The 27,282-nt window shown below is 40.7% G+C and overlaps 1 protein-coding gene across 5 annotated transcripts in view; it reads left to right on the top strand.

Annotated features, from left to right (window-relative positions):
- Window positions 1–27,282, top strand: part of LOC137342267 (DNA-binding protein SATB1-like) — a 123,482-nt gene that overhangs the window by 35,380 nt on the left and 60,820 nt on the right. For all 5 annotated transcript variants that reach the window (XM_068006133.1, XM_068006172.1, XM_068006163.1 and 2 more), the window contains 3 exons: window positions 2,156–2,619; window positions 13,884–14,093; window positions 17,022–17,177. In XM_068006133.1, coding sequence (XP_067862234.1) covers window positions 2,156–2,619; window positions 13,884–14,093; window positions 17,022–17,177 — 830 coding nt within the window. The remainder of the gene's footprint in view (window positions 1–2,155; window positions 2,620–13,883; window positions 14,094–17,021; window positions 17,178–27,282) is intronic.

Below are 27,282 nucleotides of genomic sequence, written 5' to 3'. Positions count from 1 at the left end.
GAGGAGGAATGTAAAGCAGGGTTAAAGGCTGTGAGGTGGAAGGTTAAAGGCCAGGGAGACAAGGGAGAAACTAGGAGGCAAGGAGGAAAGTAGTATAAGGTTAGAGAGCAGAGAGATGAAGGTAGTGCAGGGTTGGAGAAGGCAGAACAGGAGGGGAGGAAGAAGGTAGAGTTGGGTTGGAGGCGGAAGTATGGAGGATGGGGGAAAAGAGAGCATAGTGAAGCTAGAGTAGAGTCAGAGGCCCAGGGGTGAGGGTATGGCAAGAGAATTGGACACTGTTGGAGTGCTTAGAGCTTAGCCAGTGAGGTGGGTGCTGCTGTTATTGGAAGAGTAGCTGCGAGAGTTTGGCACAGAGTGAGACCCAGAGTAGGCCAGAGTTGGAAGCAGTGACACCAGTATGGCCAGCTCAATTGGAGCAGAGTTTGGGTGGAGTTGAGATGGGGGAATTGGAGGTTGGAGGGGCAAGGGGAAATTGGTAGGGAAGGAGGAATGGGGAAAGAGGTGGAGGAAGGAGAGTAGGAGGAGGGGCAAAACGAGGAAGGGGATTTCCAACTTTCCTATTTTGTAAAATACCGCAGTCAGTCTCTGTGTTCCATACAGACCGATTGCAACTTGAATATATTTTAAAACAATTATTTTTATATATGGGGAAGAAGTCTGCAGATTGGGAGAGTGAGGAACACCAATATGATGACAGAGGGAGAAGGGGGTAAGGGGGCATTAGGTAGGCAAGACAGCTGATAATGATGTGGTCTATTTGGGGTTAGGGGATGAGATGGGGGAGAAGGACAAGATGGAGAAGGGGAAATGGGGGTAAGATGGGGAGGGGTGAAAGGGGCCAAGAGGAGAAAGATTTTTGTAAAGTGCCACAGTCAGCCTGTGTGCATTCCATACAGACTGACAGTGGCACCTAGATATATTTTAAAATAATATTTGCATGTGCATTGGGCAGCTGCCAGTGGGGCAGGGACCACAGCCACACCAGCAGCCAGCGGGCGGAGAGCTGTGCTCACGTTGTGGTCGCACACGTCGTGGTCGCAGTGAGAGCCAGCAGGGTGGAAGATTTGGGCTAGTGATCAGAGCCAAGATCACAGCCACACTGAGAGCCAACGGGGCGGGAAAGGAGGGTCGAAGTCATGGCTGCCTTGGCAGCCAGAGAGGTGGGTGCTACTGTCAGTGGAAGCAGCATCTGAGTAGCTGGGTGAGTTTTGCACCAAGTGAGGCCTAGAGTAGGCCAGTCCTCCATATATCACTGTTTTTGAAACTAATGGTTTATTTTTAAACCTTGCAACCTGAAAATAAAATTCTGGGGGATTAGAGTAAGTTCCACTCAAGTGGCTGCTGAGCAGGGGCTCTTGCTGGTGGGGACGTGGAGCAGGGAGCAATGCTCTGCAGAGATGAACAATAAGTACCAATGCCTATAAACTTAAAACACATACAATTAATGCAAAATGTAATAAATAAATACTGTGTTACAAAAACGTGATAACAGAAAGTCAAGGTGCACGTAGAGAAAGTGCACACAGACATAAGATTTTTAGTATTGATAGATTTGGAGTGATTTAGCTTCTTAACGTTCTTTTTTTGTTCATTCTTACATTTTGTTGACTGTTCATACTTGTTTTATTGTTGTCATATGTGCTTAGTAGTTCTTCAGTGGAAGCATATTTTCCTCATGTTCCCTGTTTCTTCAATTATGATTTGTTGCTATTTTATGAATATGAAATTTGAATCAATCAATTGCAAGACATTTTTAAAAATGCAAATATGACGCTGACGTGTGACCCAGGTAGTGTGGTGTGATGGACGAAATGCATGATAGACACTTTCTGTTATGCAATATTCCAACTTTGGTGTGAAGGTGTCCTAAATGAAAATGGAATGCACCATAAATGGGCAATAACCTGTGTGTTATCTTTTTTTATTGCTGAGAGCCTCAATGAATTGTGGCAAATTTAATAAAGTCCTACCACCTGCAATAAAGTTTTTAATATTCACCAAGCTGTCATTAATGGTAAAATATACATAAAAAATGCATCTTATACAAAATAGCAATACTCATTTTTTTAAGAAAATGTGAAGGGTTTGTGTTTGTCACTTGGAGCATTTTCAGTTCATGTCTTATTTCTGAACCTTGTTTTCCTTATTGCTCTAGCTGAAATGGAGACCATGTCTGAACTGTCTATTTCTCAGCCAGGAACAAATCATGTAAACTTTGGACCACAAACAGTTCCTGGGAATGGTACTGAACTGCCCCAGCCACCGTCACCTGCCCAGCTTCCTCATAGTGGTCAGCCCGCTACCAGATCCCAACTTTCCAATTTGCACCCTGGACTTGTCTCTGCACCTCTTAGCCCACAGCTGGTGAACCAGCAGCTGGTTATGGCCCAGATATTAAACCAACAATTTGCTGTCAACAGACTCCTGGCACAGCAGTCCCTAAATCAGCAATACCTGAACCACCCTCCTGTTAACCGAACCATGAATAAACCATTAGAACAACAGACTTCATCAAATGCTGAAGTGTCTTCCGAAATCTACCAGTGGGTTCGCGACGAGTTGAAGCGAGCAGGCATCTCCCAGGCAGTGTTCGCTCGTGTGGCTTTTAACCGCACTCAGGTGAGACAAAAAAAACTCTTCTCTGTTGTACATTTGGCATAGTTCCAAATCAGTGGGTGGGGCCATGTCATGGGTCTGTCTGCATCATCAGAGCATTTGATTCCGGTTTATTGCAAGGCGAGATGATGCAGACATGCTCTTTATTTTTCTGAAAGTTACAGCATATTATAGACCTTCACAGAATCATTGATGTTCTGTGAATTTGATTACAATCTATTTGAATCAGTATATTAGTTTTTAAAGTTATGAGACTCCATGTTCTTGTGCACATTCAAAGACACCATTAATTTATTGACTGTAAGGATTCACAGTTGTCTTTTTGAAGGACTGATAACATTTATTTTACATTTCTTTTGCAATTTATTTAAACTCACCTGTAACAACTTGTCTGACAAAAGTTTTAGGAATCTGTTTCAGCTACTGTGGTAGTGCTGCACGTAATACACTAATTTCATATAATATTCCCTAATGATTAGATAAGATGCATTCTCATTCCTCATTTACTGATATGAGAATCTAGTCCATGTTTAAATGTCTGTTTTTTTGATGGGGTGAATCTAGATCAATATATTTGAATTAATGTTGCCAGTATGTTTGTGATCTAGTTAAAGGTGTCTCAAAAATGCAGGGCTTGTTCTCAGAGAGGAAAGTTTCTTGTAATTTTTTGTTGTTCTATTCTATACTAACTTGATTGAGTTTTTTGATGAAGTAACGGAGAGGGTAGATGAGGGCAATGCAGTTGATGTGGTGTATGTGGACTTTCAAAAGACGTTTCATAAAGTGCCGCTTAATAGGCTTGTCATCAAGATTGAAGCCCATGGAATAAAGGGGCAGTAGCAGCATGGATACAAAACTGGCTAAGTAACAGGAAGCAGGGAATAGTGCTGAATGGTTGTTTTTCGGACTGGAGGGAGGTGTACAGTGGTGTTCCCCAAGGGTCAGTACTAGGACCAATGCCTTTCTTGATATATATTAATGACTTTGACTTGGGTGTACAGGGCACAATTTCAAAATTTGCAGATGACACAAAGCTTGGAAGTGTAGTGAACAGTGAGGAGGATAGTGATAGACTTCAAGAGGCTATCGACAGGCTGTTGAAATGGGCGGACACGTGGCAGATGAAATTTAACGCAGAAACATGCGAAGTGATACATTTCGGTAGGAAGAACGAGGAGAGGCAATATAAACTACAGGGCACAATTCTAAAAGGGGTACAGGAACAAAGAGATCTGAGGGTATATGTGCACAGGTCGTTGAAGGTGGCAGGACAGGTTGAGAAAGCAGTTAAGAAAGCATACGGGATCCTGGGCTTTATAAATAGAGGCATAGAGTATAAAAGCAAGCATGATGAACCTTTATAAAACACTGGTTCGACTACAACTGGAGTATTGTGTCCAGTTCTGGGCACTGCACTTTAGGAAAGAGGTGAAGGCTTTACAGAGGGTGCAGAAGAGATTTACTAGAATGATTCCAAGGATGAGTGACTTTAGTTATGTGGATAGACTGGAGAAGCTGGGGTTGTCGCCTTGGAACAGAGAAGATTGAGAGGAGATTTGATAGATATATTTAAAATCATGAAGGGTCTAGACAGAATAGATAGCGAGAAACTGTTCCCATTAGCGGAAGGGTCAAGAACCAGAGGACATAGAGGTAAGGTGATTGGCAAAAGAACCAAAGCTGACTTGAGGAAAACGTTTTTACACAGCGAGTGGTTAGGATCTGGAATGCACTGCCTTGAGGGGGTGGTGGAGGCAGATCCAATCATGGCCTTCAAAAGGGAACTGAATATGTACTTGAAAGAAAAAAATTGCAGGATTACAGGGATAGGGCGGGGGAATGGGACTGGCTGGATTGCTCTTGCTTGGAGCCGGCCCAGACTCGATGGGCTGAATGGCCTCCTTCCGCGCTGTAACCTTTCTATAATTCTATGATTCTTATTAGAGATGCTAAAACATGCAAGGAAAACTAAAAGGATATTTTGGTGCGAAAATGTAATAAACCTGTCCCTCTCTACAAACTATACATCACACTTTATTTAAAATAATGGATACATGAAAATTATTTTCTGGTTGAGCATTAAATTTGTGCAAGCTACAAAAAACAGCCACAGATGTTTATTCTCCTTGTACAGGAGCAGGAATAGGCCATTCAGCACCTGGAGCCTGCTCTGTCATTTAATAAGATCACGGCTGATAAGATCATCCATTTGATAAGATCATGGCTGATCTGATTGTGACCTCAACCCTACTTTCCCGTCTACCTACTATAACCTTTGACTCCCTTGTTAATCAGGATTCTATCTAACTCAGCCTTAAAAATATTCAATGACCCTGCCTCCACCGCTCTCAGGGAAGGGAATTCCACAGACTCACGACCCTCTGAGAGAAAAAAATTCTCCTCATCTCTGTCTTAAATGGGAGACCCCTTATTTTTAAACTGTGGCCCCTAGTTCTAGTCTTTCCCACAAGGGGAAACATCCTTTTAGCATCTACCCCTTCTAGTCCCCTCAGGATCTTATATGTTTCAATAAGATCACCTCTCATTCTTCTAAACTCCAGTGTATAAAGGCCCAACTTGTCCAACCTTTCCTCATAAGATAACCCCCTCATCCCAAGAATCAGTCGACTGAATCTTCTTTGAACCGCCTCTAAAGCAATTAAAATAAGGAGACCAAAACTGCACACAGTATTCTAGATGTGGTCTCACCCATGCCCCGTACAACTGTAGTAAAACATCTCTACTTTTATATTCCATTCCCTTTGCAATAAATGACAACATTCCATTTGCCTTCCTAATTACTTGCTGTACCTGTATACTAAGTTTTTGTGATTTATGTACTAGGACACCCCGATCCCTCTGTACCTCAGAGTTCTGCAATCTCTCTCCATATAAATAATATACTGCTTTTCTATTCCTCCTGCCAAAGTGGACAAGTTCACATTTTCCCACATTACACTCCATCTGCCAAATTTTTGCCCACTCACTTAACCTATCCATATCCCTTTGCAGACTCCTTATTTCCTCTTCACAACTTACTTTCCTACCTACCTTTGTGTCATCAGCAAATTTAGCAACCATACATTCGGTCCCTTCATCCAAGTCATTGATATAGATTATAAATAGTTGATGCTCAAGCAATGATCCCTGTGGCACTCCACTCGTTACATCTTGCCAACCTGAAAATGACCCATTTATGCCTACTCTCTGTTTCCTGATAGCTAACCTGTCCTTTATCCATGCTAATACGTTACCATGAGCTCTTATTTTGTGTAGTAGCCTTTGATGTGGCACCTTATCAAAAGCCTTCTGGAAATCCAATTGCACCACATCCAGGACAAAGCAGCCCGCTTGATTGGCACCCCACCCACCACCCTAAACATTCACTCCCTTCACCACCAGTGCACAGTGGCTGCAGTGTGTACAATCCACAGGATGCACTGCAGCAACTTGCCAAGGCTTCTTTGACAGCACCTCCCAAACCCGCGATCTCTACCACCTAGAAGGACAAGAGCAGCAGGTACATGGGAACAACACCACCTGCACGTTCCCCTCCAAGTCACACACCATCCCGACTTGGAAATATATCACCGTTCCTTCATCGTCGCTGGGTCGAAATCCTGGAACTCCCTTCCCAACAGTACTGTGGGAGAACCTTCACCACACGGACTGCAGCAGTTCAAGAAGGTGGCTCACCACCACCTTCTCAAGGGCAATTAGGGATGGGCAATAAATGCTGGCCTCGCCAGCAACGCCCACATCCCATGAACGAATAAAAAAAAACATGTACAGGATCCCCTTTATCCACGTTGCTTGTTACTTCCTCAAAGAATTCTAATAAATTAGTCAAACACGATTTCCCTTTCACAAAGCAGTGTTGACTGCCTGATTGCATTGAGATTTTCTAAGTGCCCTGCTATAACCTCCTTAATAATAGATTCTAGCATTTTCCCTGTGACAGATGTTAAGCTAACTGGCCTGTAGTTTCCTGCTTTCTGTCTCCCTCCTTTCTTGAATAGAGGAGTTACATTCGCTATTTTCCAATCTGATGGAACCCTTCCAGAATCTAGGGAATTTTGGAAAATTAATACCAATGCATCTACTATTTCTGCAGCCACTTCTTTTAAGACCCTAGGATGAAGTCCGTCAGGACCTGGGGACTTGTCAGCTTTTAGTTCTAATATTTTTTTCAGAACCCTTTCCCTAGTGATTGTAAAATGTTTTAAGTTCCTCCGTCCCTTTCACCTCTTGATTCACAATTATTTCTGGCATGTTATTTGTATCCTCTTGCACATAGTCAAATGTTTTGATTTAAAAGTTTTCGTAGCCTTGGCTACAATTCAGAACTGTTGAAAGTTACAAGTGGATTTGAGCACCCACACTTTACTTGTACTTTACTTTCTCAACATTTTATGTCAAAGAGACAGTTCAGTTCTATATTTAAGCTGTTTCACAAAGGATGTTGTGTTGTCTTAATTGATTGATTATTTAGAAAGGTTTTTAAAAGCTATCACTGAAAATCTCATTTTATCTATATTTAGAATTATAGAATTGGATACCTAGATGTGGTTACAAGGAAATAATCTCATTGAGTGGTTCAGATGAGATTGTAAACCATGAGAGCAAAGCTCAAGCAGTTTATATCATCTGAGTCTGCTTTGAATAATTTTCATATATCCATTATTTTAAATAATGTATGCTGTATAGTTTGTGAAATATAGGTTTATTGCATTTACACCTTTTTTGCTGGAAGCAGGTACCATGGTGGACACAGGCAAATATACCCGGTTCAGTTAATATGTGTTGATATCCTCACTAAGAAACTAATGATTGTGACAATATTGCTGCAAATTTGTTGAGCGATGATTTTGTAATTGATTACCAGAAAATAACAGTGTATGTCTCAAATTGTTTTACATCATTCTAGCAAATATGACAATGAGGAAGATGTATAATCTTTGTTTGACGTAATTCAGCATGTATGCTTAATTCCGCCACATCATAATGTGGTGTACTATCCAGCATTTGTAGTTTTTAGGGGACATGAATGGTGGTATAGAGTTGACATCATTAGTCAACATGATATAAATTACAACTTTTTGTGCGCTCAGTTGACTAACAGTTCATACTATTTTCCAGATGTCTGTCACGTTTTATCTTTGCAAGGTGTGGCATTACACGGCCGTTTTCTTCCACTGTTGCAAAATAATTGCCTAGTAGCACAAACATTTAAAGGAAATCAAAAATTATGTGATAAACCAAAAATAATAGTGACAGAAAATAAATGTGCAAAAACATGTAAAACATTTATTGAAATTTACTAGTCTGCACCCTCATGTTTTAAAACAATTATTGTTTTCACAATAGAAAGAAAAAACCTTGCATTTATGTAGTGCCTTTCATGATCTCAGGACATCTCAAAACATTGTCACAGCCAATGAAAGAATTTTAAAGTGTAGTCACTGTTGTAAGCTAGAGAAACACGGCAGCCAGTTTGGATAGGGCAAGGTCCCAACAGCAGCAATGAGATGAATGACCAGATTATCTATATTAGTGATGTTGGTTGAGCGAGAAATGTTTGCCAGGACACCAGGAGAACACCCCTGCTCTTTTTCGAATAGTGCTATAGGATTTTTTACATCCACTTGAAAGGACAGATGGGGCCTCGGTTTAACGTCTCATCCAAAAGACGACACCTCCAACAGTGCAGCACTCCCTCAGAAGTTATTCTCTTGAATGAATATCTATCTATTTTACTAAATGTTGAGTGGGTGCAATATTTAATCACAAAATGCATTAATAACTGTTGCACCTGTAGGTAGCACTATGAGCAGCAGTTACAATGTTAAATGCATGTCACATAACGTTATGTGCAAACCCCTCTACTGGTATGGTATTGTGACAGTGAGATTTGCCATCCAGCTATTGTGCAAAGACACTGGGTTTGAGATCATTCTCTGCCTTTGAAGAGTTCTTACAATCTGTGCCTTAAGGTGAATGTTCTCCTCCCAAGCCACCCCTCCCCCACCACTACCGAAAAGAAATGCATGCAGCAACCCCCTCCCACTGAGCAAAACGTCGGGGTCAGGGAGTAGACAAATCTCTTCTCCCCTCATCTGTTGATCAGAAATTCAGGGCTGGGGATTACTGTGAACATGTTCCTTCATCAACCCCATATCAGCATTTGGCATAAACAATACTGGTGTGCTTATAGTAAACAATTTTACAATACCAAGTTATAGTCCAGCAATTTTATTTTAAATTCACAAGCTTTCGGAGGCTTCCTCCTTCGTCAGGTGAACGATGTGAACGGTGTGCTTATAGTAATGGTTGGCAAAATTATAAACCCAATCTTTTTAAGTAGTTCACAATTTTACTATAATAGTATACAGAGGCAATCTTCTCCCATTGAACTGTGATTTAAATGGACAATAAGCTGTTGCTTTGGGTGCAGTTATTATTTGGCAGGTACACTGGCCTTAGGGCTGACCAGGTTAAATGCTCAGGCCCTCAGATAGTGTTCAAAGATTCGCATAGTTTTATAATGCTTCAATATTCAAGCTTCTGATTGAGTGATGTAGATGTCTATGCACCATTTCTCCCATATGTCGAACTGACTTTAGACTGTTCATTTCTACCTGTACGACCTCAAGTGGTGTGACTGGGTCCTAATTGTTCCTTTGGTTTTTCAGTGTCAGAAGTGTATAACCGAAGATCAGAGGATTGATCTTGCTCCCCACTTCCGTAAAGACGCTGACATATTGTCATGCTGTTTTCTTTCTGTAATGGAGTGCACTTTGCAGCAAAGAAATGGAAATGGTTTCTTCTCTTAGCAGCTTTGACAGGAATGGCTGTAACTTAGGAGCTAAAACTTCTTAGGACATTGTAATGGCCTTTAACCCATGGTTTGCTGCATTACAGGTATATATTTACAGGGTTGATATCTCAAGATTTTAAATCTGTTATAACGACTAATTTTTAAAAAGTTAGTGCTGCTAAACAATTGATGAAAAGTTTGGACAAGTATTTGGGGGAAAAAAGCGCCAAGGATATTACTGACTTCTCCACATTGTGTTATTAGGCACCCCCTCCTCCACTGTTCCACTGATTCTTGTTATAACATGCATCTTACTATAACACACTATTTGGATAGCTTCCAAGTAGTGCATTATAGCAAGGGTATGCCGTACATGCCTAGTAAATTTTATCCTCCAAACAATTAGCAATTTTTCATGCTTTTGATTTTCAGATATTTTAAATTAAACCTTGATGTGCATCAAAAAGTTAGTCAATATAAACCTGCTGCCAGCACGTGACACCTGGGGAGAAGCAAACTAACTAGCTGTTTGAGTCACTCAGTTCTTCCCCTCCCCATGTTGAAGGTTTTAGCTTAAAGCTACGTTGCTCCACAACAAAGGTTTTTTTTAAAATTTGTTTTTAAATGTTTAAGATTATAATTATGAAATACAATTGAGTTTTAATCATGGGCAGACTGATTAAGCAGGGCTGATGGAATGCAAAAAAACTTACCTCAGACCAAAACTCATGCATCCAGAGCTGATTGAGGAGACGTGGGCCAATTTTTCCCTAGGGTACAATGCACAAAACTCTGTTAGTTAGCATTTTGGTATTCCTTGACTTTCCACAGAGAGCTAAATGCCCAGGGAATATCTGCTCCATCGTGTTTATCCTTCAACACATGAACACTTCCCTTCTCAATTGACTCTTGTCCATATGCTCACAGTAAAGTTAGGCTTTTGTGCGTTCCACCATAATAGGCACAATCAATCTAGCCATAAATAAAATGGCCCTATGTTCACTATTCGGAAAACAAACATAAATCTTTTTTTTAAATTCCTGCTATTGATAAGTCATGTTGGTGACTAGCTCCCAGACCTCTCTGCTGTACTTCTAGGAGTTGGGAGATGTCCAAGACTGGCCTGGGATGACTTGCTGTACAGTTTTGTTTTCCTTTAATTTAAATAAAGTGAATGACCTCACAATTCCCCACATTGAACTCCATCTGCCACAGTTTTGCCCACTCACTTAATCTATCAATGTCCCTTTGCAATTTTCTGTTCCCAATTACATTACTTACTGTGGCATCTAACTTAGTGTCATCAGCAAAATTGGATATACAGCTCTCTATTCCTTCACACGTTGTTATGATAGGGAGCTCAGTGTGAGCAAAATTTTAGACATGGTCCTAAATTCTACTACTCTACACATTAGAAGATTACACCTTTTTTAAGCTCCCCTTGAGTTCATTTTCATAGTATCATAGTAGGTTCAGTACAGGAGGAGGCCATTCGGCCCATTGCACCTGTGCCGGGTCTTTGAAAAAGCTGTCCAATTAGGCCCATTCCCCTGCTTTTTCCCCATATCCCTGTAATTTTTTTCCCTTCAGGTATTTATCCAATTCCCTTTTGAAAGTTACTCTTGAATCTACTTCCACCACCCTTTCAGACAGTGCATTCCAGACTATTACAACTCGCTGCATAAAAAAATGTTTCCTCATATCGTCTCTGGCTCTTCTGCCGATCACCTTAAATCTGTATCCTTTGGTTACCGACCCATCTGCCACTGGAAACAGTTCCTCCTTGTTTACTCTGTCAAAACTGTTCATGACTTTGAACACCTCTATCAAATGTGAAATAAGTGCATCTTTAAATATCTTCACATTGGATTTTTTTCTCAGATTGGTATATTCACAAAATCATTTTAGAATAAGGGTGCAGAATACCTCCAATACTTCAATTAACTATAAATGTATTTCAATAACTTCCTTCGTGTAGAATAGAATTAACATGGTGGCAGGAAATTCATTGATTTATGTTAGTACTTGGGTCTTAGCATGTGATTTCCATATGTAATGCAACCTACTTAATGAATGATATGCATAGTTGAGAATGTGTACTTAAAACTATGTGAAAATAGATATTTGTTTTCAGCATGATGGCTGTGATTTTGTTGGTAGTAAATCTGTGAGGAAAATGTTTTTGTACAGCATATCATACAACAATCTGAACAAACCGGTCCAGTGCCATTCTATAGTGACGCCTGGAACTGGTGTGCTGATCATGGTGACGTGATGTTGTCATGGCACATTCTAAAATCTGTTTTCTTTCTCAGTATAGTGAATATAGTCTGTGTAACATTTCTACCTAAATGCATACTCTTTGTAGCACTGAATCTATTATAATAGCACCTCTTAAAAACATTCAGACAACTGAACTGACTCACTTGCCAGCTCTAAAGTAGAAATGGCAGTAAGTTAGTGCAGAATTTTTCAGTGTTAGGACTTTTAAAAATAATTCATGACATTAATAAAGAACAATTTATAAATTTTCTCAGTTTACATAACATCAAAAAGTTGAACTAGTCAGGATAAAAACATATAGGTTGAGCTATATGAGAATTAAGGCTGTACCAATGGGTTATTTTGGTAATTAAATACTGCGCTAGATTATTTGAATAACTAATTGACTGTTGAGCTAGTTAAATGTGTCGTCAGTATTTTGCACACCGATTTATTGATGCTTGGTGTTGAATTGAAGACTAACAAGTTGAGATTACATTTCTCAGTCAGTACATACATTAGTTTTCAAGCTAATAAACTGAAGATAAAAAAACACATTTTGGTGTTTGATTTGATATGGCAACAGTATTATAACTCATCTGTAGAATAGGATCTGAACAACCTAATGGAGTGTGTACAATACTATATCATTGCCATGCCCAGAGTGGTTGGCTTGATGACAAGTAGATTAATTGATTACAAATTGTAAGAAAATCGATTGGCACAACCCTGTATGAAGGATTATCAAGCGTAGGTAAAGTGTGAGCATCTCTTCTTTTTAGCATTGCCTGGGCAGCTGTTTAAATCCACAGTGGAGTAAAACTATTATCCTATGTTTAAATTTGCGTAGTTAGTTTCATCACAGTAATTTTTCTTTCATTTAAATTTGATTGCAGCAGCTCTTTACTGAGAGTCTGACTTGTAAATCAGTTTGAGTACACAAAGAAATCACTGCTGGTTCATTTTCAATTTTGTGAAATTGACAAGATAACAAATGGGCATGGATTGTATTTTTAATAACTTGGGGGTATTGCTCCAAATTCAGTGCTTCACCCTTCTCCTCCTGTTATTGTAAATCTGATAATGGTCATACCTACAGCTGCAACCATCCATAAAGTGGTTAAAAGCACAGTGACTGTTCCAAAATGAACATTAAAGGTAGTCAGCCATTTTATGCACAGTCAGGTCTATAGGGAACAAATTTTTTTTTTTGCAGAATCAGTACTCTGTGCTTTATTTGGCATCTGCTTAGGAATCACTGAAGTGCATTCTAACGCTAGCTTGGCATCACTTTGCAACAATATGTTACCTGTGCTTTAATAAAGTTGATAACTTTATAAAAGTATAAGTGATACAAATAATTTTTAAAAAGAAAATTTTAAAAATCCATCGTTAGGTGTTGATATCCACCTGAACAAAGAACTTGTACAGCCTCAAAAGCTGATGTTTACGAACATTTATATCTATTAACCCAATAGAAGTTGTATCCTTTTTCATGTGCGGGTATTTTTATAGCTAGCACAGCATCTGTAAACAGATGGCATTGAAATGCACATTAACATTTACATAGTGAGTGCTCCATACTCATCAGGCCTGTGTAGCTTTGTCTTCTTGTACACATAATTCCGAAACATTGGTAAACAGTTGATTTTATTTTTGTTATTGTCAAATATTTTCTTGTTGGCATATGTTGCAAATTTTTAAGTGCCGTTTTTTGAGGTATCTTTACTGCTTTAAAACTGTTAATATGACTTTTTATAAAAAATGTATTGAGAGCCCAGCTTATATATATTAGAAAAAATTGTATCGGACTTGTAAAACTCCTGCATTGTGTAAACTGCAAAATTGTTCACCCACTATTTCAGTAATATCTTTTCTATTTAGCTGTCCACAATTGCGCATTTGTAGATTTACCAATGTATGCTTTGTTAAAAGTCTGTGTAGTGATCTCCTATATTCTGGTTAATGTCATGAATGTGAGTGCACTGCTAGAGAAGACAGTTATAAAATTAGGGATACAATTGAGTCTTTCTTTCAAAGTACCTAATTGAGCATTAATGTATTCTTACTGCCATTGAAGGTTCACTCTGAAACTCCAGCACAGCAGTGAGAGAATAATTAGCGGCCCCTGGTCAAGTTCAGTTCACAAAAATACTACTATGTTGTTTCTACTTTTTCTTTAATGCAGGGTCTGCTGTCTGAAATTCTCAGAAAAGAAGAGGACCCGAAGATTGCCTCGCAATCTTTGCTGGTCAACCTGAGGGCAATGCAGAATTTTCTAAACCTACCAGAAGCAGAAAGGGACCGTATTTACCAGGATGAAAGGGAGAGAAGCCTCAATGCAGCCTCAGGGATTGGAACTGCGCCTTTGATAAGTTCTCCTAACCGTACCCAACAGGTAACCGCTAAATGAAAATATCCAATTTTATTTTTTTCCTGGAGTTGGTCTTGAGGTTCTACAATCATATTTTTCTTTCAGAAAAGCTTTTTCTTCTTAGTATCATATTATGAATTAATTTTTTTGGCTCAATGTGTTGCTCGGATTATTCAATTTTATAATCTTAAAGAAAATAATTTTTCAAAAGAATTATTTATGTAGATGCTATCAGTGGCAGAATGAGATCCTGCTCAGTTTGAAGACATTAAAAGGAAAATACTCAAAAGGTTAAAACACCCAACTTGCTTTGTTTGTATAGGGAAATTATGGATACATTTTCTGATCCTATGCTCCCAGTGCAGAGCCTTGTTCGACCGGAGAACGGATTAGTGAATCGGGCGTGGAGGTCAGCGTGCCTCATTTGCAGTGCTTTCAATTTTCCGATGATTAATTTTAATGGCCCGATAACCAGGAATGTCGCAAATCAGGTGCACTAATCTCCACGCCTGATTCTCCGATCCATGCTCTCATTGAGCAAGGCTCTGAGCCAAAGGCGGAACCTCACAGAATCGAGAACTGCTTAAAAAGTGATCGGTTTGGAGGCCTGTAACATACGGTTCTTTCACCTCTGAATCAAACATTAATGGAACAAAGGGATCTTTTATCTGCTGGCAGCAAGGCTCCTAAGTGAAATGCATTTGAATAGTCTCAGCCCAGTTCTTAGTGAGCATGGATCCAAAGAACAAAACTGCCCCCAATTTGGTACAGCTGACACTAAGGCTTGAAATCATAATGTGGCAATGTGTTAAAATAATTGGGGTAATGCCTCTGTTAAAATAGTAGAAAAGAGAATTTCATAACAACATATTAAACATTGGTATGCTAATATTTGCACAGTATAATTTCAAGCCTTGAAAGTGACAAATTCATTCAGAGAGGAATTGGGGAAAAAGTCACAGGGCAGTGGTAGGGGTTCTAAGGCTGGCCTTAAGTCACATTGTGGGGGCAGAGTAAAGGGAGTTTTACTCTGCGTTCTGGTCATGCTACACCTAATCTGTGAGCCTCTGGTGCCTAAAGAGGAAAAGGGTTGCCCGTCCCAGCACTGGCACTCATCATGATTAGCACAAAATTTCACTAAAATATATGAAACAGAAAAATTGTGTGTTTTTATCATTTGGCTTGCTGTTTGTAATTTTGATAACCATTGGAAAAGTCCCTTTTATACTATAATATCTTCTATGGGAACAGTTCTAAAATGTTAATGTTAGCCACATATCTTTATTTTTGAGCAACCATCCATATGGTAAATGAAAAGCCTTGAATTTTTGGGTCAAAGATCAATAATGTATAAAGATTGCTAAATCATAGAATCATAGAAAAGTTACAACACGGAAGGAAGCCATTCGGCTATTCGAGTTCGCGCCGGCTCTATGCAAGAGCAGTCCAGCTAGTCCCACTCCCCTGCCCTATCCCCATAGCCCTGCAATTTTTTTCCTTTCAAGTACTTATCCAGTTCCCTTTTGAAGGCCATAATTGAATCTGCCTCAACCACCCCCTCGGGTAGTACATTCCAGGTCCTAACCAAATGAAGTTGATTGGAAGAAATGATAAAGGAGATGAGGTTCATGCAGATTTTTGAGAGTACAACTAAACCTTGTTCAAGTTCTTTTCCAAGACATTGTTAAGAGTTATCATAAATAGTAATAGCTGCTTAATGGCTCAGTGAGTTTATTCAGTGTATAGTTGAGTCGTACAATAAGGGGAAGGCCTCAAATTTGATCCCTTATCTGTGCTACTTAGCTGATCTTAGCTGCAGTACTGGTCAGAGTGCTAGAGTTGACCTCGTTGCTCTTGATCAAAGGGGGCAAAATCAGCCTGGCTTTCTCTTCCTGAATACTGTCCTGTGATCCCTCCTCGAAGTACACATATGTGGACATTAGGCAAGGACAGGATCCTCATGGTCAAGTTGCCTGCTAATACCCACTGTCAATGTTCACACATAAATGCACACTCGAACAAGGCATTTAAGAATGCCCATAAAGTCCATCAAAGACTCACCGTCTTCAGGAGGGGAAGAAAATTGCCAATGTTGATTATTGTTAGCCTGTCACCTTGTGAACTGTTCTTTTTATTCCTTTTTTAAAAATGTTGCTCACAGTACCTGATTATTTCTTCAGATCCATAAATATTTGTTTCACAAATGAGACATAATGGAAGAGAAAAGGAAAGAATTTTGAATTTTAATACTCTTGTAAAATGTTCTCCATTCTTGCATCAGTAATCTGGAACCTTTTTATTTTTATTAAGAAGTCTTGCTTTGTTTTTAAATGTTGCCTGATGTATCGTGTTCAGTAGAACCTCCCACTCAATTGCATGCAGGGCAAACTTTGAACCATTTCTTTGTCTTAATTTTGTAATAATTCATTGGAAGAAATCCACTGTTCCAGTGTTACCTTTCAGTGCATTACTTTATAACTTCTGTGGTAATAATGCCAAGGCTTGTGCAGCAAAACACCATGAGACCTTCAGTAAATAAATAAGTTTCAGCGATGCAATATATGAATGCAAAGTATCTTTTTATTCTGTAGGAGTGAATAAAAGATTCACTGCCCAACACAGTGATAATTCACACCAGTGAAATACAGAAAGAATAATAGACACAAGTGAATTATCACTTGACAGTTGACATGTCATTCTGAAATTTATTTAAAGCTTCACTGAGATTCCAGGGATCATTCTCTCCCATAGACTTTAAAAAAAAAACTTCACTGGTAAAGCTGAGTTCTAGGTAACCATCGTAACTCACTCAAGCTTGTACTTCTGTAAGTTATGAGTATTTTACATTAGTGAAAGAACCCCAGTAACACATTGTCACCAGGGAGATATTGTCTTTGTATTTAAACTTCTTTCTTATAGTACATTATTAACTCAGATTAAACCTTTATCTAGGTCAAAACGTCCTCCATTACAACTGAATGGAATGGTAAATCGGAAGGCTGTGCACTTAATATTAATGCTTCCATTTATGATGAGATTCAGCAGGAAATGAAGAGGGCCAAAGTTTCCCAAGCATTATTTGCTAAGGTTGCAGCAACAAAGAGCCAGGTAAGGAAAAAGGTGCAGTCTGCTTGTACTGCATGGAAGATTTATGTTTTGTTCAGGCTAATTGACCTACATATATAGCTTGCACTATATGTTCATATGCTTCATATATAGGCTTCACAGCAGAGAATGCTAGATATTTGATTTTCCAATCCTCTTTGGCTACAGGTGTGGTACTGGAGGACTACTAAGGTTTACGGTTGTTCAAAAAGGGAGAAAGGGATAGACCGAGTAATTACAGGCCAGTCAGCCTAATTTCGGTGGTGGGCAAATTATTGGAAACAATTCTCAAGGACAGTATTAATCATTATTTAGAAAGGCATGGATTAATCAAGGACAGTCAGCATGGATTTGTTAAAGGAAGGTTATGTCTGGCTAACTTGATTGAATTTTTTGAGGGGGTAACAAGGAGGGTCGATGAGGGTAGCGCGTTTGATGTAGTCTAATTGGATTTTAGCAAGGCTTTTGACAAGGTCCCATGTGGCAGACTGGTCAGAAAAGAAAAAGCCCGTGGGTCCAAGGGAAAGTGGCAGGTTGGATCCAAAACTGGCTGTGTGGCAGGAAGCAAAGGGTAATGGTCGACTGGTGTTTTTGTGACTAGAAGGCGTTTCCAGTGAGGTTCCACGGGGCTCAGTACTAAGTCCATTGCTTTTTGTGATATGCATCAGTGATTTAGACTTAAATGTAGGGGGCATGATTAAGAAGTTTGCAGATGATACAAAATTTGGCCATGTGGTTGATAGTGAGGAGGAAAGCTGTAGACTACAGGAAGATATCAATGTACTGGTCAGGTGGGCAGAAAAGTGGCAAATGGAATTCAATCCAGAGAAGTTTGAGGTAATGCATTTGGGGAGGGCAAACAAGGCAAGGGAACACACAATAAATGGGAGGATACTGAGAAGTGTAGAGGAACAGAGGGACTTTGGAGTGCATGTCCACAGATCCCTGAATGTAGCAAGCCAAATAGGTAAGGTGGTTAAGGCATATGGGATTCTTTCCTTTATTAGCCGAAGCATAGAATATAAGAGCAGGGAGGTTATGCTAGAACTGTATAAAACATTGGTTAAGCCACAGCTAGAATACTGCGTACAGTTCTGGTCACATTACAGGAAAGATATGATTACACTAGAGAGGGTACAAAGGAGATTTACGAGGATGTTGCCAGGACTGTAGAATTTTAGCTATGAGCAAAGATTGGATCGGCTGGGGTTGTTTTCTTTGGAACAAAGGAGGCTGAGGGGAGATTTAATTGAGGTGTATAAAATTATGAGGGGCCTAGATAGAATGGATAGGAAGGACCTATTTCCCTTAGCAGAGAGTTTAAGAACCAGGGGGCATAGATTTAAAGTAATTGATAGAAGCATTAGAGAGGAGTTGAGGAGAAATGTTTTCACCCAGAGGGTGGCGGGGGTCTGGAACTCACTGCCTGAAAGGATGGTAGAGGCAGAAATCCTCATCACATTTAAAAAAATACTTGGATATGCACTTGAAGTGCCGTAACCTACAAGGCTATGGACCAAGAACTGGAAAGTGGGATTAAGCTGGATAGCTCTTTTTCAGCCGGCATAGACTAGTTGGGCCGAATGGCCTCCTTCTGTGCCATAAATTTCTATGATTCCATATAGAGGATGCTGAAAGCGCTTGTGAACCAAGTAGTTCTGCCTCATTTGTGGATATCAGTAGTTCGTCAAAACCAGATTTATCATAAGTTTCATTTTTATGATTTTATTTTACCATTTTGAGCATAGAAATTACCATTTACAATGTTAGAGTACAGATGTTTTAATTGCTTTGTATGTCATTCTTCAGTCTGCTATTTTAATGGAGGAATTAACCTGTTTAAAATGAACCAGTTAATACCTCCATTCAGATAGCAGACAGAAGAATGTCGTACAAAAGTATTAAATGTTTAAAACTAATGCCGCAAACGGTAAGTTTTAGGCTTTGGTCTCCTTACAGAACTGGTGATCACACCAACTTCTGAGAAGAGGGAATGGTTTGGCTCAGAGATTTCACCATGATTTACCTAAATGCCTCTGTGATTGGTTAACATCAGTGTGACAAATTGGATTGTGTCAGTGTTTCTCTTTAGTTGGAGTGTTTCCACCTAGGCATCAAGAAGTGACTGAGGATGCCCAATTGCTTTGTGTGGCCCTCACCCTTGGGATTCAGAGCTGTGAGTTTCTGGTAGAGTATCAAGTGCTCAAGAACCACTGATGCACCCCTTGCATCTTGCTTTTGTATTTTATTTTCAAATGTGTGGACGTTCAATACTTCAAAGTGTCAGCTTGGCTCAGTTGGTAGCACTCTCGCCACTGAGTTAGGACTTGAGCACGTAATTTAGACTGACACTTTAGCATAATGTTGAGCGACAGCTGCATTGCCGGACGTCTTTTGGACGACAGGTCCTTTTGCCTATTCTGGTGGATGTAAAAGTTGGAAGAAGAGCATGAAGTTGTCCTGGACATATTCCCACCAAAAACAGAATAACTTTTTTCATCTCATTTGCTGTTTGTAGGATCTTCCAAATTAACTGCTGGTTTTGCCTACATTACAACAGTGATAGTACTTAAAAGTAACTTATTAGGATGTAAAGTGCTTTGGAACATCCCAAGGACATGATAAACTGCTATATAAATGCAAGTTTGTTCCATTAAAGGTTAGTTCTTTCTCATCATAAATAAATAAGAAACATGGCAATAGTCAAATTATCTTTATCTTGTCATCCCAAATTATCTCTGAACCTATGCAGCATATGTTCATTTTTATTTTTGCTGTTTTCCGGTACACATCTGAAAGCACACAACTTTGTTCCCTCTCTATTTGTTGACCTTACATTCATTAGAATGCATGCACATCTGAGGAGGCAATCACAGTGCAGCAATAATTATTAATTGAAGCTATCAAACAGGTTTATATCACTATTTTAAGCATTATAAATAGTGTTTGCTGAGTGAATAATGCCGTACAGTGACCATTTTCATGCAAAAAAAAACTTAAAAGTGCTGGCTTCAGATTGATGAACTCCAGGCATTAGGAGATAGAGTATTGCTCCAAGTCAGCTTTGGGTCAGAGAGTAACCATAAGGTCCTGCACGGGACCTGGCAGGAGGTGACAGGCGAGGTTAATCTAGTGTCAGAAACCCAGTGCACCTACAATAAGGTATGCAAAATATTTTAAAACTGAAAAAAGTGCAAAGGAGTGAGCCAAAGTAATGGCAATCCAAAAAAAGTGTTCTCCGCTCTTTACGAGCATTTGGATAAATAACATAAATAATCACAGGGAATGTTAACTATCGTGGTATCAACATAATAGCAAAATATGCGTCACTTACATTATACAGTATGTGTCCTGTCAGACAAAGTAAGTTGCATGTTTAAGTTGTATAAGACGTAACTATTATCACTCAACACAAACATCTGTACTCATTGAAGAAATTGGCCTTCAATAACTCCTGAATGAAAAGAGACAGGTGGAGAATACCCCCAACTGAAACTCCTCACCCCATTCAAAGAAGCCAACATGGGTATCATTCGCATTGAGCCTGTGGAGGGAAAGGGGGATGCTGTGCCTTGAGATCCTGTATGAACTGCTTGTTTACATCACTATGGCAATATATAGTATTATTGGCTACACAATTCATCCGCATTGAACACAGGCACAGTTGTAGTACCCACAGGATACACAGCATGTGATTGCAGTGATGCAGCAAAATGCACAACAGTGAAGTCACATTCACATGATCATTTTTCTTTCTTTTCACAGAAAGGCCAGTACCCAATGTACTGCACAAAAGCTACCATTGCTCAGTAACACCATGCATCACCTCTAGCTATTCGAACACTAGCACAGAGATATATACTTTGGAGATGTATCTGTTTAGAAACAGGAGGCATCATATAACAAAATACAACTCATGATTGAGGAAGGGCAGAATGTATGCCTCTTACTGAATGGAGATTCAGTCTGCTGCAGTGCACTGCCGAGTCACTTCCAGATTTAGACTTCTTGTGACCACCGTACAAAGGGAGGCTTCTACATAAACGAAGACATGTATATGACTCACGTGTCTCCATTGGGACACTGTGGCAAAGTCTCTACATCTGTCTTTCTTCCACTATAATGGAATATGTCTCTCAATTGCATTCTGCCATAGAAAACATGATAAGTTCAGTGCCACCTGCATTGGATAGTGCCTTGAGTTGCGTGGCAAGCATAGTGGAACCCTTTCCAGTGATGGGGACATGATGTTAACGTTCACTTTTCACAAGACAATAATCATTGGCTTCAGGGTGCATGCAGACAACACTCACAGAGCGTTGAGGATTCCAAAGTCCTCAGAGAAGTCAATGCTTTCTACTTGCAGAGATCTGGGGCTGTATGAGGACTTGGCCTTTAGTAAAGGCCTGAAGCAAAAAAGGCAGCGTGAGGCATAAGTAAGTGCACAGATTTCCACGGTCAGTACAAGGGCTATCATTACAGGCACACCCCCTGCTCCCTATGAAAGCTCAGCATCTACAGATTGTGGTCCATCCCAATCCATGGAAACTCCTGAGCAGACTTCCCAAATGATCACTGCTGCTGTTTTTTCCGGAAAATGACTTCAAAGTGGCAAACAAAATATTACCTTTGGTACTGAAGGTTGGAGGGGAATAGGGGGATTCATAACAGGATCAACACATTCAATGCATTACAAAAATGAAAGGTATGTTTAGCATTGAGAAGTTAGTATAATACATTTTTACAATATGCTTGTAGCCAAGCACTGTACTTTCACAGTTGTAGTATCACATTCAGAAAAAAATGCTTTATGGGACCTTAGAAGTGGTGAACATTTTTAAGGAGGGAGACTTTTGATGCTACTTTTCAGGGATATGAAATGTTTGCTGTAGCCATGAGGAAGTATGTTAAGGAAGCTGAACATTGTTTCATTGGTTATTGGCTTAAAACGGAATTGTACTCATGGTGATAATGTGAATCTCAGGTGTGATATAAGGATATGTTTGAAGGTACACTAATTATAAAACATAAAAGTTTTATAGATATGATGCCACAAATGGCAGCTGTGTATTGGTGATTAACTGTTCTTTGAATAGATACTGGCCATAGGTTCATTTAATGGTGGGAAATTCTTGGATCAAGGCCTGATAAAGCAATCTTCTGTGGACTATACTTTCATCTGGATCTTGTATATACTCATATTCCACCTCATCCATGTCTTCCGGCTGCAGGGTGGAGCATTAAAGGGAATCTCCGTTTCTTGCAACATGCAGCAGAACTTGATGATTCTTCCAACATGTTTTGGAACATACTGTAATATCCACCCCTTTTTTCTACCGAGACTAGTTTAAGCAGCTTAAGGAGCTCAAATTGTTGTTCAATTAGGGCCCTTGCTGTCCTGTAGGCCTCATAGTAATGAGTCTCTAGCGCAATATGCAGGTTCCTTATCAAGTACGCCTTATCATCAAGAAGCCATCCTTACTCTTCCTCACCACTGAAAAGAATTGGCACAGAATATTTCCTCAAAATAAAAGCATCACAGGTACCACCAAAGAAAATGGACATTTGCATACATTGTCTGATGCTAGTAGTCCCAACAATGAGGGAGGTTGGAATCCCTTGAGTTGACATAAGTCAGTGGATATGGATGGGGCTCAAATGGCTACGCAAATACAATCAATCACTTCCTATGCCCTGGGACAAGTACAAATGTCCTGCTATTGCAGATGTTCCAGGGCGAAGTTAATGTTCAAATAAAGACTCTTATCACTTCCCCTGTACAGTAGTGGACAGCAAGCTACCCAATGCAACTGATATCACCTATGGAGAACTGGAAGGACTCTGTTGTGAAAAATTAAGGGTAGCAGTCACGGCTACTGGCAGTGCCATCATGATAGTGGAGCTTGGCTACAAGCTTTCCTGTAACAGTAAGTCATGTTGGCTCTGCTTAGCTGCAACTCCTCAAACATTCTCACTCAGACTTGTTGGGATAGCTCACCGAATGATGTAAATTCAAATGTGGAGGCTTTGAATTACTGCAGCCAGAAGCTGCTGTTGTTTGATGGCAGTGTTACCCATAAGTACTCAGCAAAATAGCTGAACACAGAAAGGAGAAGGTAAGCAGATGTTCACGAGTAGAAAATTAAAATCCGATAGAACAGGAATAATCGTAAAGTAAGATAACAGAGCAATTGCAGTAAGAAAATCTATGTAACATGGCCAACAAACTGATATACTTTGTTTAAGGACATAGCTGCCAGACTGGGCCTGCGGCAGGTGCTGAGCGAACCAACACGAGGGAAAAACCTACTTGACCTCGTCCTCACCAATCTACCTGTCGCAAATGCATCTGTCCATGACAGTATTGGTAGGAGTGACTACCGCACAGTCCTCGTGGAGACGAAGTCCCGTCTTCGCACTGAGGACACCATCCAATGTGTTGTGTGGCACTACCACCGTGCTAAATGGGATAGATTCAGAACAGATCTAGCAGCTCAAAACTGGGCATCCATGATGCACTGTGGGCCATCAGCAGCAGCAGATTTGTATTCCAGCACAATCTGTAACCTCATGGCCTGGCATATTCCTCACTCTACCATTACTAACAAGCCAGGGGATCAACTCTGGAACAATGAGGAGTGCAGAAGAGCATGTCAGGAGCAGCACCAGGCGTACATAAAAATTAGGTGCCAACCCGGTGAAGCTACAACTCAGGATTACATGCATGCTAAACAGCGGAAGCAACATGCTATAGACAGAGCTAAGCGATTCCACAACCAATGGATCAGATCAAAGCTCTGCAGTCCTGCCACATCCAGTCGTGAATGGTGGTGGACAATTAAACAAAAAACAGGAGGGGGAGGCTCTGTAAACATCACCATCCTCAATGATGGCGAAGTCCAGCACGTGAGTGCAAAAGACAAGGCTGAAGCGTTTGCAACCATCTTCAGCCAGAAGTACCGAGTGGATGATCCATCCCGGCCTCCTCCCGATATCCCCACCATCACAGAAGCCAGTCTTCAGCCAATTCGATTCACTCCACGTGATATCAAGAAATGGCTGAGTGCACTGGATATAGCAAAGGCTATGGGCCCCGACAACATCCCGGCTGTAATGCTGAAGGCTTGTGCTCCAGAACTAGCCAAACTGTTCCAGTACAGCTACAACACTGGCATCTATCTGACAATGTGGAAAATTGCCCAGGTATGTCCTGTCCACAAAAAGCAGGACAAATCCAATCCGGTCAATTACCACCCCATCAGTCTACTCTCAATCATCAGCAAAGTGATGGAAGGTGTCGTCGAAGGTGCTATCAAGCGGCACTTACCAATAACCTGCTCACCGATGCTCAGTTTGGGTTCCACCAGGACCACACGCCACCAGACCTCGTTACAGCCTTGGTCCTTGACATCAAGGCAGCATTTGACCGAGTGTGGCACCAAGGAGCAGTAGTAAAATTGAAGTCAATGGGAATCAGGGAGAAAACTCTTCAGTGGCTGGAGTCATACCTAGCACAAAGGACGATGGTAGTGGTTGTTGGAGGCCAATCATCTCAGCCCCAGCACATTGCTGCAGGAGCTCCTCAGGGCAGTGACCTAGGCCCAAACATCTTCAGCTGCTTCATCAATGATCTTCCCTCCATCATAAGGTCAGAAATGGGCTTGTTCGCTGATGATTGCACAGTGTTCAGTTCCATTCGCAACCCCTCAGATAATGAAGCAGTCCTTGCCCGCATGCAGCAAGACCTGGACATCTCCATCAAGAGAGAGTCTAACCACCTCCACTTGACATTCAACGGCGTTACCATTGCCGAATCCCCCACCATCAACATCCTGGAGGTCACCATTGAACTGGACCAGCCACATAAATACTGTGGCTGCATTTGTAGGTCAGAGGCTGGGTATTCCGCGGCGAGTGACTCACCTCCTGACTCCCCAAAGCCTTTCCACCATGTACAAGGCACAAGTCAGGAGTGTGATTGAATACTCTCCACTTGCCTGGATGAGTGCAGCTCCAACAACACTCAAGAAGCTTGACACCTTCCAGGACAAAGCAACCCGCTTGATTGGGACCCCATCCACCACCCTAAACATTCACTCCCTTCACCATCGGCGCACTGTGGCTGCAGTGTGTATCATCCACAGGATGCACTGCAGCAACTCACCAAGGCTTCTTCGACAGCACCTCCCAAACCCGCGATCTCTACCACCTAGAAGGACAAGGGCAGCAGACACATGGGAACAACACCACCTGCACGTTCCCCTCCAAGTCGCACACCATCCCAACTTGGAAATATATCGCCGTTCCTTCATCGTCGCTGCGTCAAAATTCTGGAACTCCCTTCCTAACAGCACTGTGGGAGAACCTTCACCACATGAACTGCAGCGGTTCAAGAAGGCGGCTCACCACCACCTTCTCAAGGGCAATTAGGGATGGGCAATAAATGCTGGCCTCGCCAGCGATGCCCACATCCCATGAACGAATAAAAATAAAAGACCTCAGGTGGTTCTAAGCACTGTTCTACCGTCAGCTTTTATGAGGGAGGTTCTTCCAGTAGTTGTTTGAAGTGTTAAGTCATGTACTGTGGGAATATAGACTAGGTTATTCAAATGGCCATTAAAAACCACTTAACTAGCTTAAATGTTATTGCCCATATAATATATGTTGCTATGTGGTCTGACATTTAACTTGTCGGAAAAATTTCATTACACGTCCACAAATTTAGTATTACAACGAAGAACTGAAATTACTCAGCAGAAATTTACAATGAATGCAGAGGAAATCTGGGTTCTCTATTTTTCTTGCTCGCTACAAGCTTCTAGGTTTTCATAACTCAAATTTCCAGTGGTGTGGTGACACAGTTTTGCCTTTTTAGAAGCCACAAACTACTGACACCCACAGCTTTTTTCCAGGAATAAGAAATGATATTGCTCCTTTTGGGGGAGGGACTTAATAGACATGAGAAACAGGAAAATCCATATAGGTAAGAAGAAGAATGTGGCTTCCACTCCTCTCCCCTGCGCCTCCCCCCACAATCTAACATTTTTTGCATAAATACTGTTGACTGAAAATGATCAAAAACTGCTAAGTGTCCTGGTAGCTAATACAGCAGGGCCCTGATTTTCAGAGCAGATTAACATGAATTTAAGTCCCAGGAGGGCATTTCTCTCAAAATCAGCTGGCACAGTTTGGAAAAGTTTAGTCAATTCTCTGCTGAGCCACCAGTGAAGGGATTCAAATTAGCAGTGTGTTGCACAAAGTGGGGAGAAGAGCTTGCTATGGCAGTCTTCCTTGATGTAAATGCACCTCCCTGTTTGAGAAAGGGGGCTGAGGAAGGTATTAAAAAGTAGGGAGTAGTCTGAGCAATTAATAAAACAAACAAAATTGCCTGAAAGTGGTTTTGCATTTTATGCTATTTTCAAAATATATATTTCATTGATAGTGATCTATGCTTCTGACAAAATAAATTAGTTTTTATGCAGCATGTTGCTGTATAATAAGGTGTCTAATTCTTATTACCGGTTTGTTGATGCAAAAACTCCTTTAAATTGACCATTTCAACACATGGTTTCCCCTGAAACTAGCTGTGATAATTAGCGTGGGTCTAATGAGACAGAATGTCACTGATCCTGTGCTGAACTGTTGTGTATCAATGCCACAGACAGGAACTGTCAAGCCTGCCATCTGTGACAAGTCCTGTGCAGGCCTGGCATGTTGAAATTACAGGCTTGAGCATGCTCACTAGAGTGTGATGAACCAATGGCTTATCTTCATCTTTGCAAAAGCTGTGTTGCATATTTTTTTCCTCTGGCAGACCACACAGGGGCTTGTTCTGAAGAACATTTTCACTAATCTGATCAGTCAGCCAAATACTTCGGGAAAACTGCTTTAATGATCCACTAATTACCACAAGTCAATATGAACTATATTATTAGTCTGAGGGAAAATATTCCATTAGGTCTCCCCCTTGGGAGTTCCTCTGCTTTGTGATGTCACAGAGTCATAGACCCTTCTTGTAATTAATTTTATTTACACACGCAGACTCAGAAGGTCACACCTGCACAACCCAAGTCAACCAGGGAGCTGGTGGCACTCGGGTTTAATCAGA

The sequence above is a fragment of the Heptranchias perlo genome, chromosome 2 (assembly GCF_035084215.1).
Source record: "Heptranchias perlo isolate sHepPer1 chromosome 2, sHepPer1.hap1, whole genome shotgun sequence".
Classification (NCBI taxonomy): domain Eukaryota; kingdom Metazoa; phylum Chordata; class Chondrichthyes; order Hexanchiformes; family Hexanchidae; genus Heptranchias; species Heptranchias perlo.
This window is presented reverse-complemented; position numbering and strand designations above follow the sequence as displayed.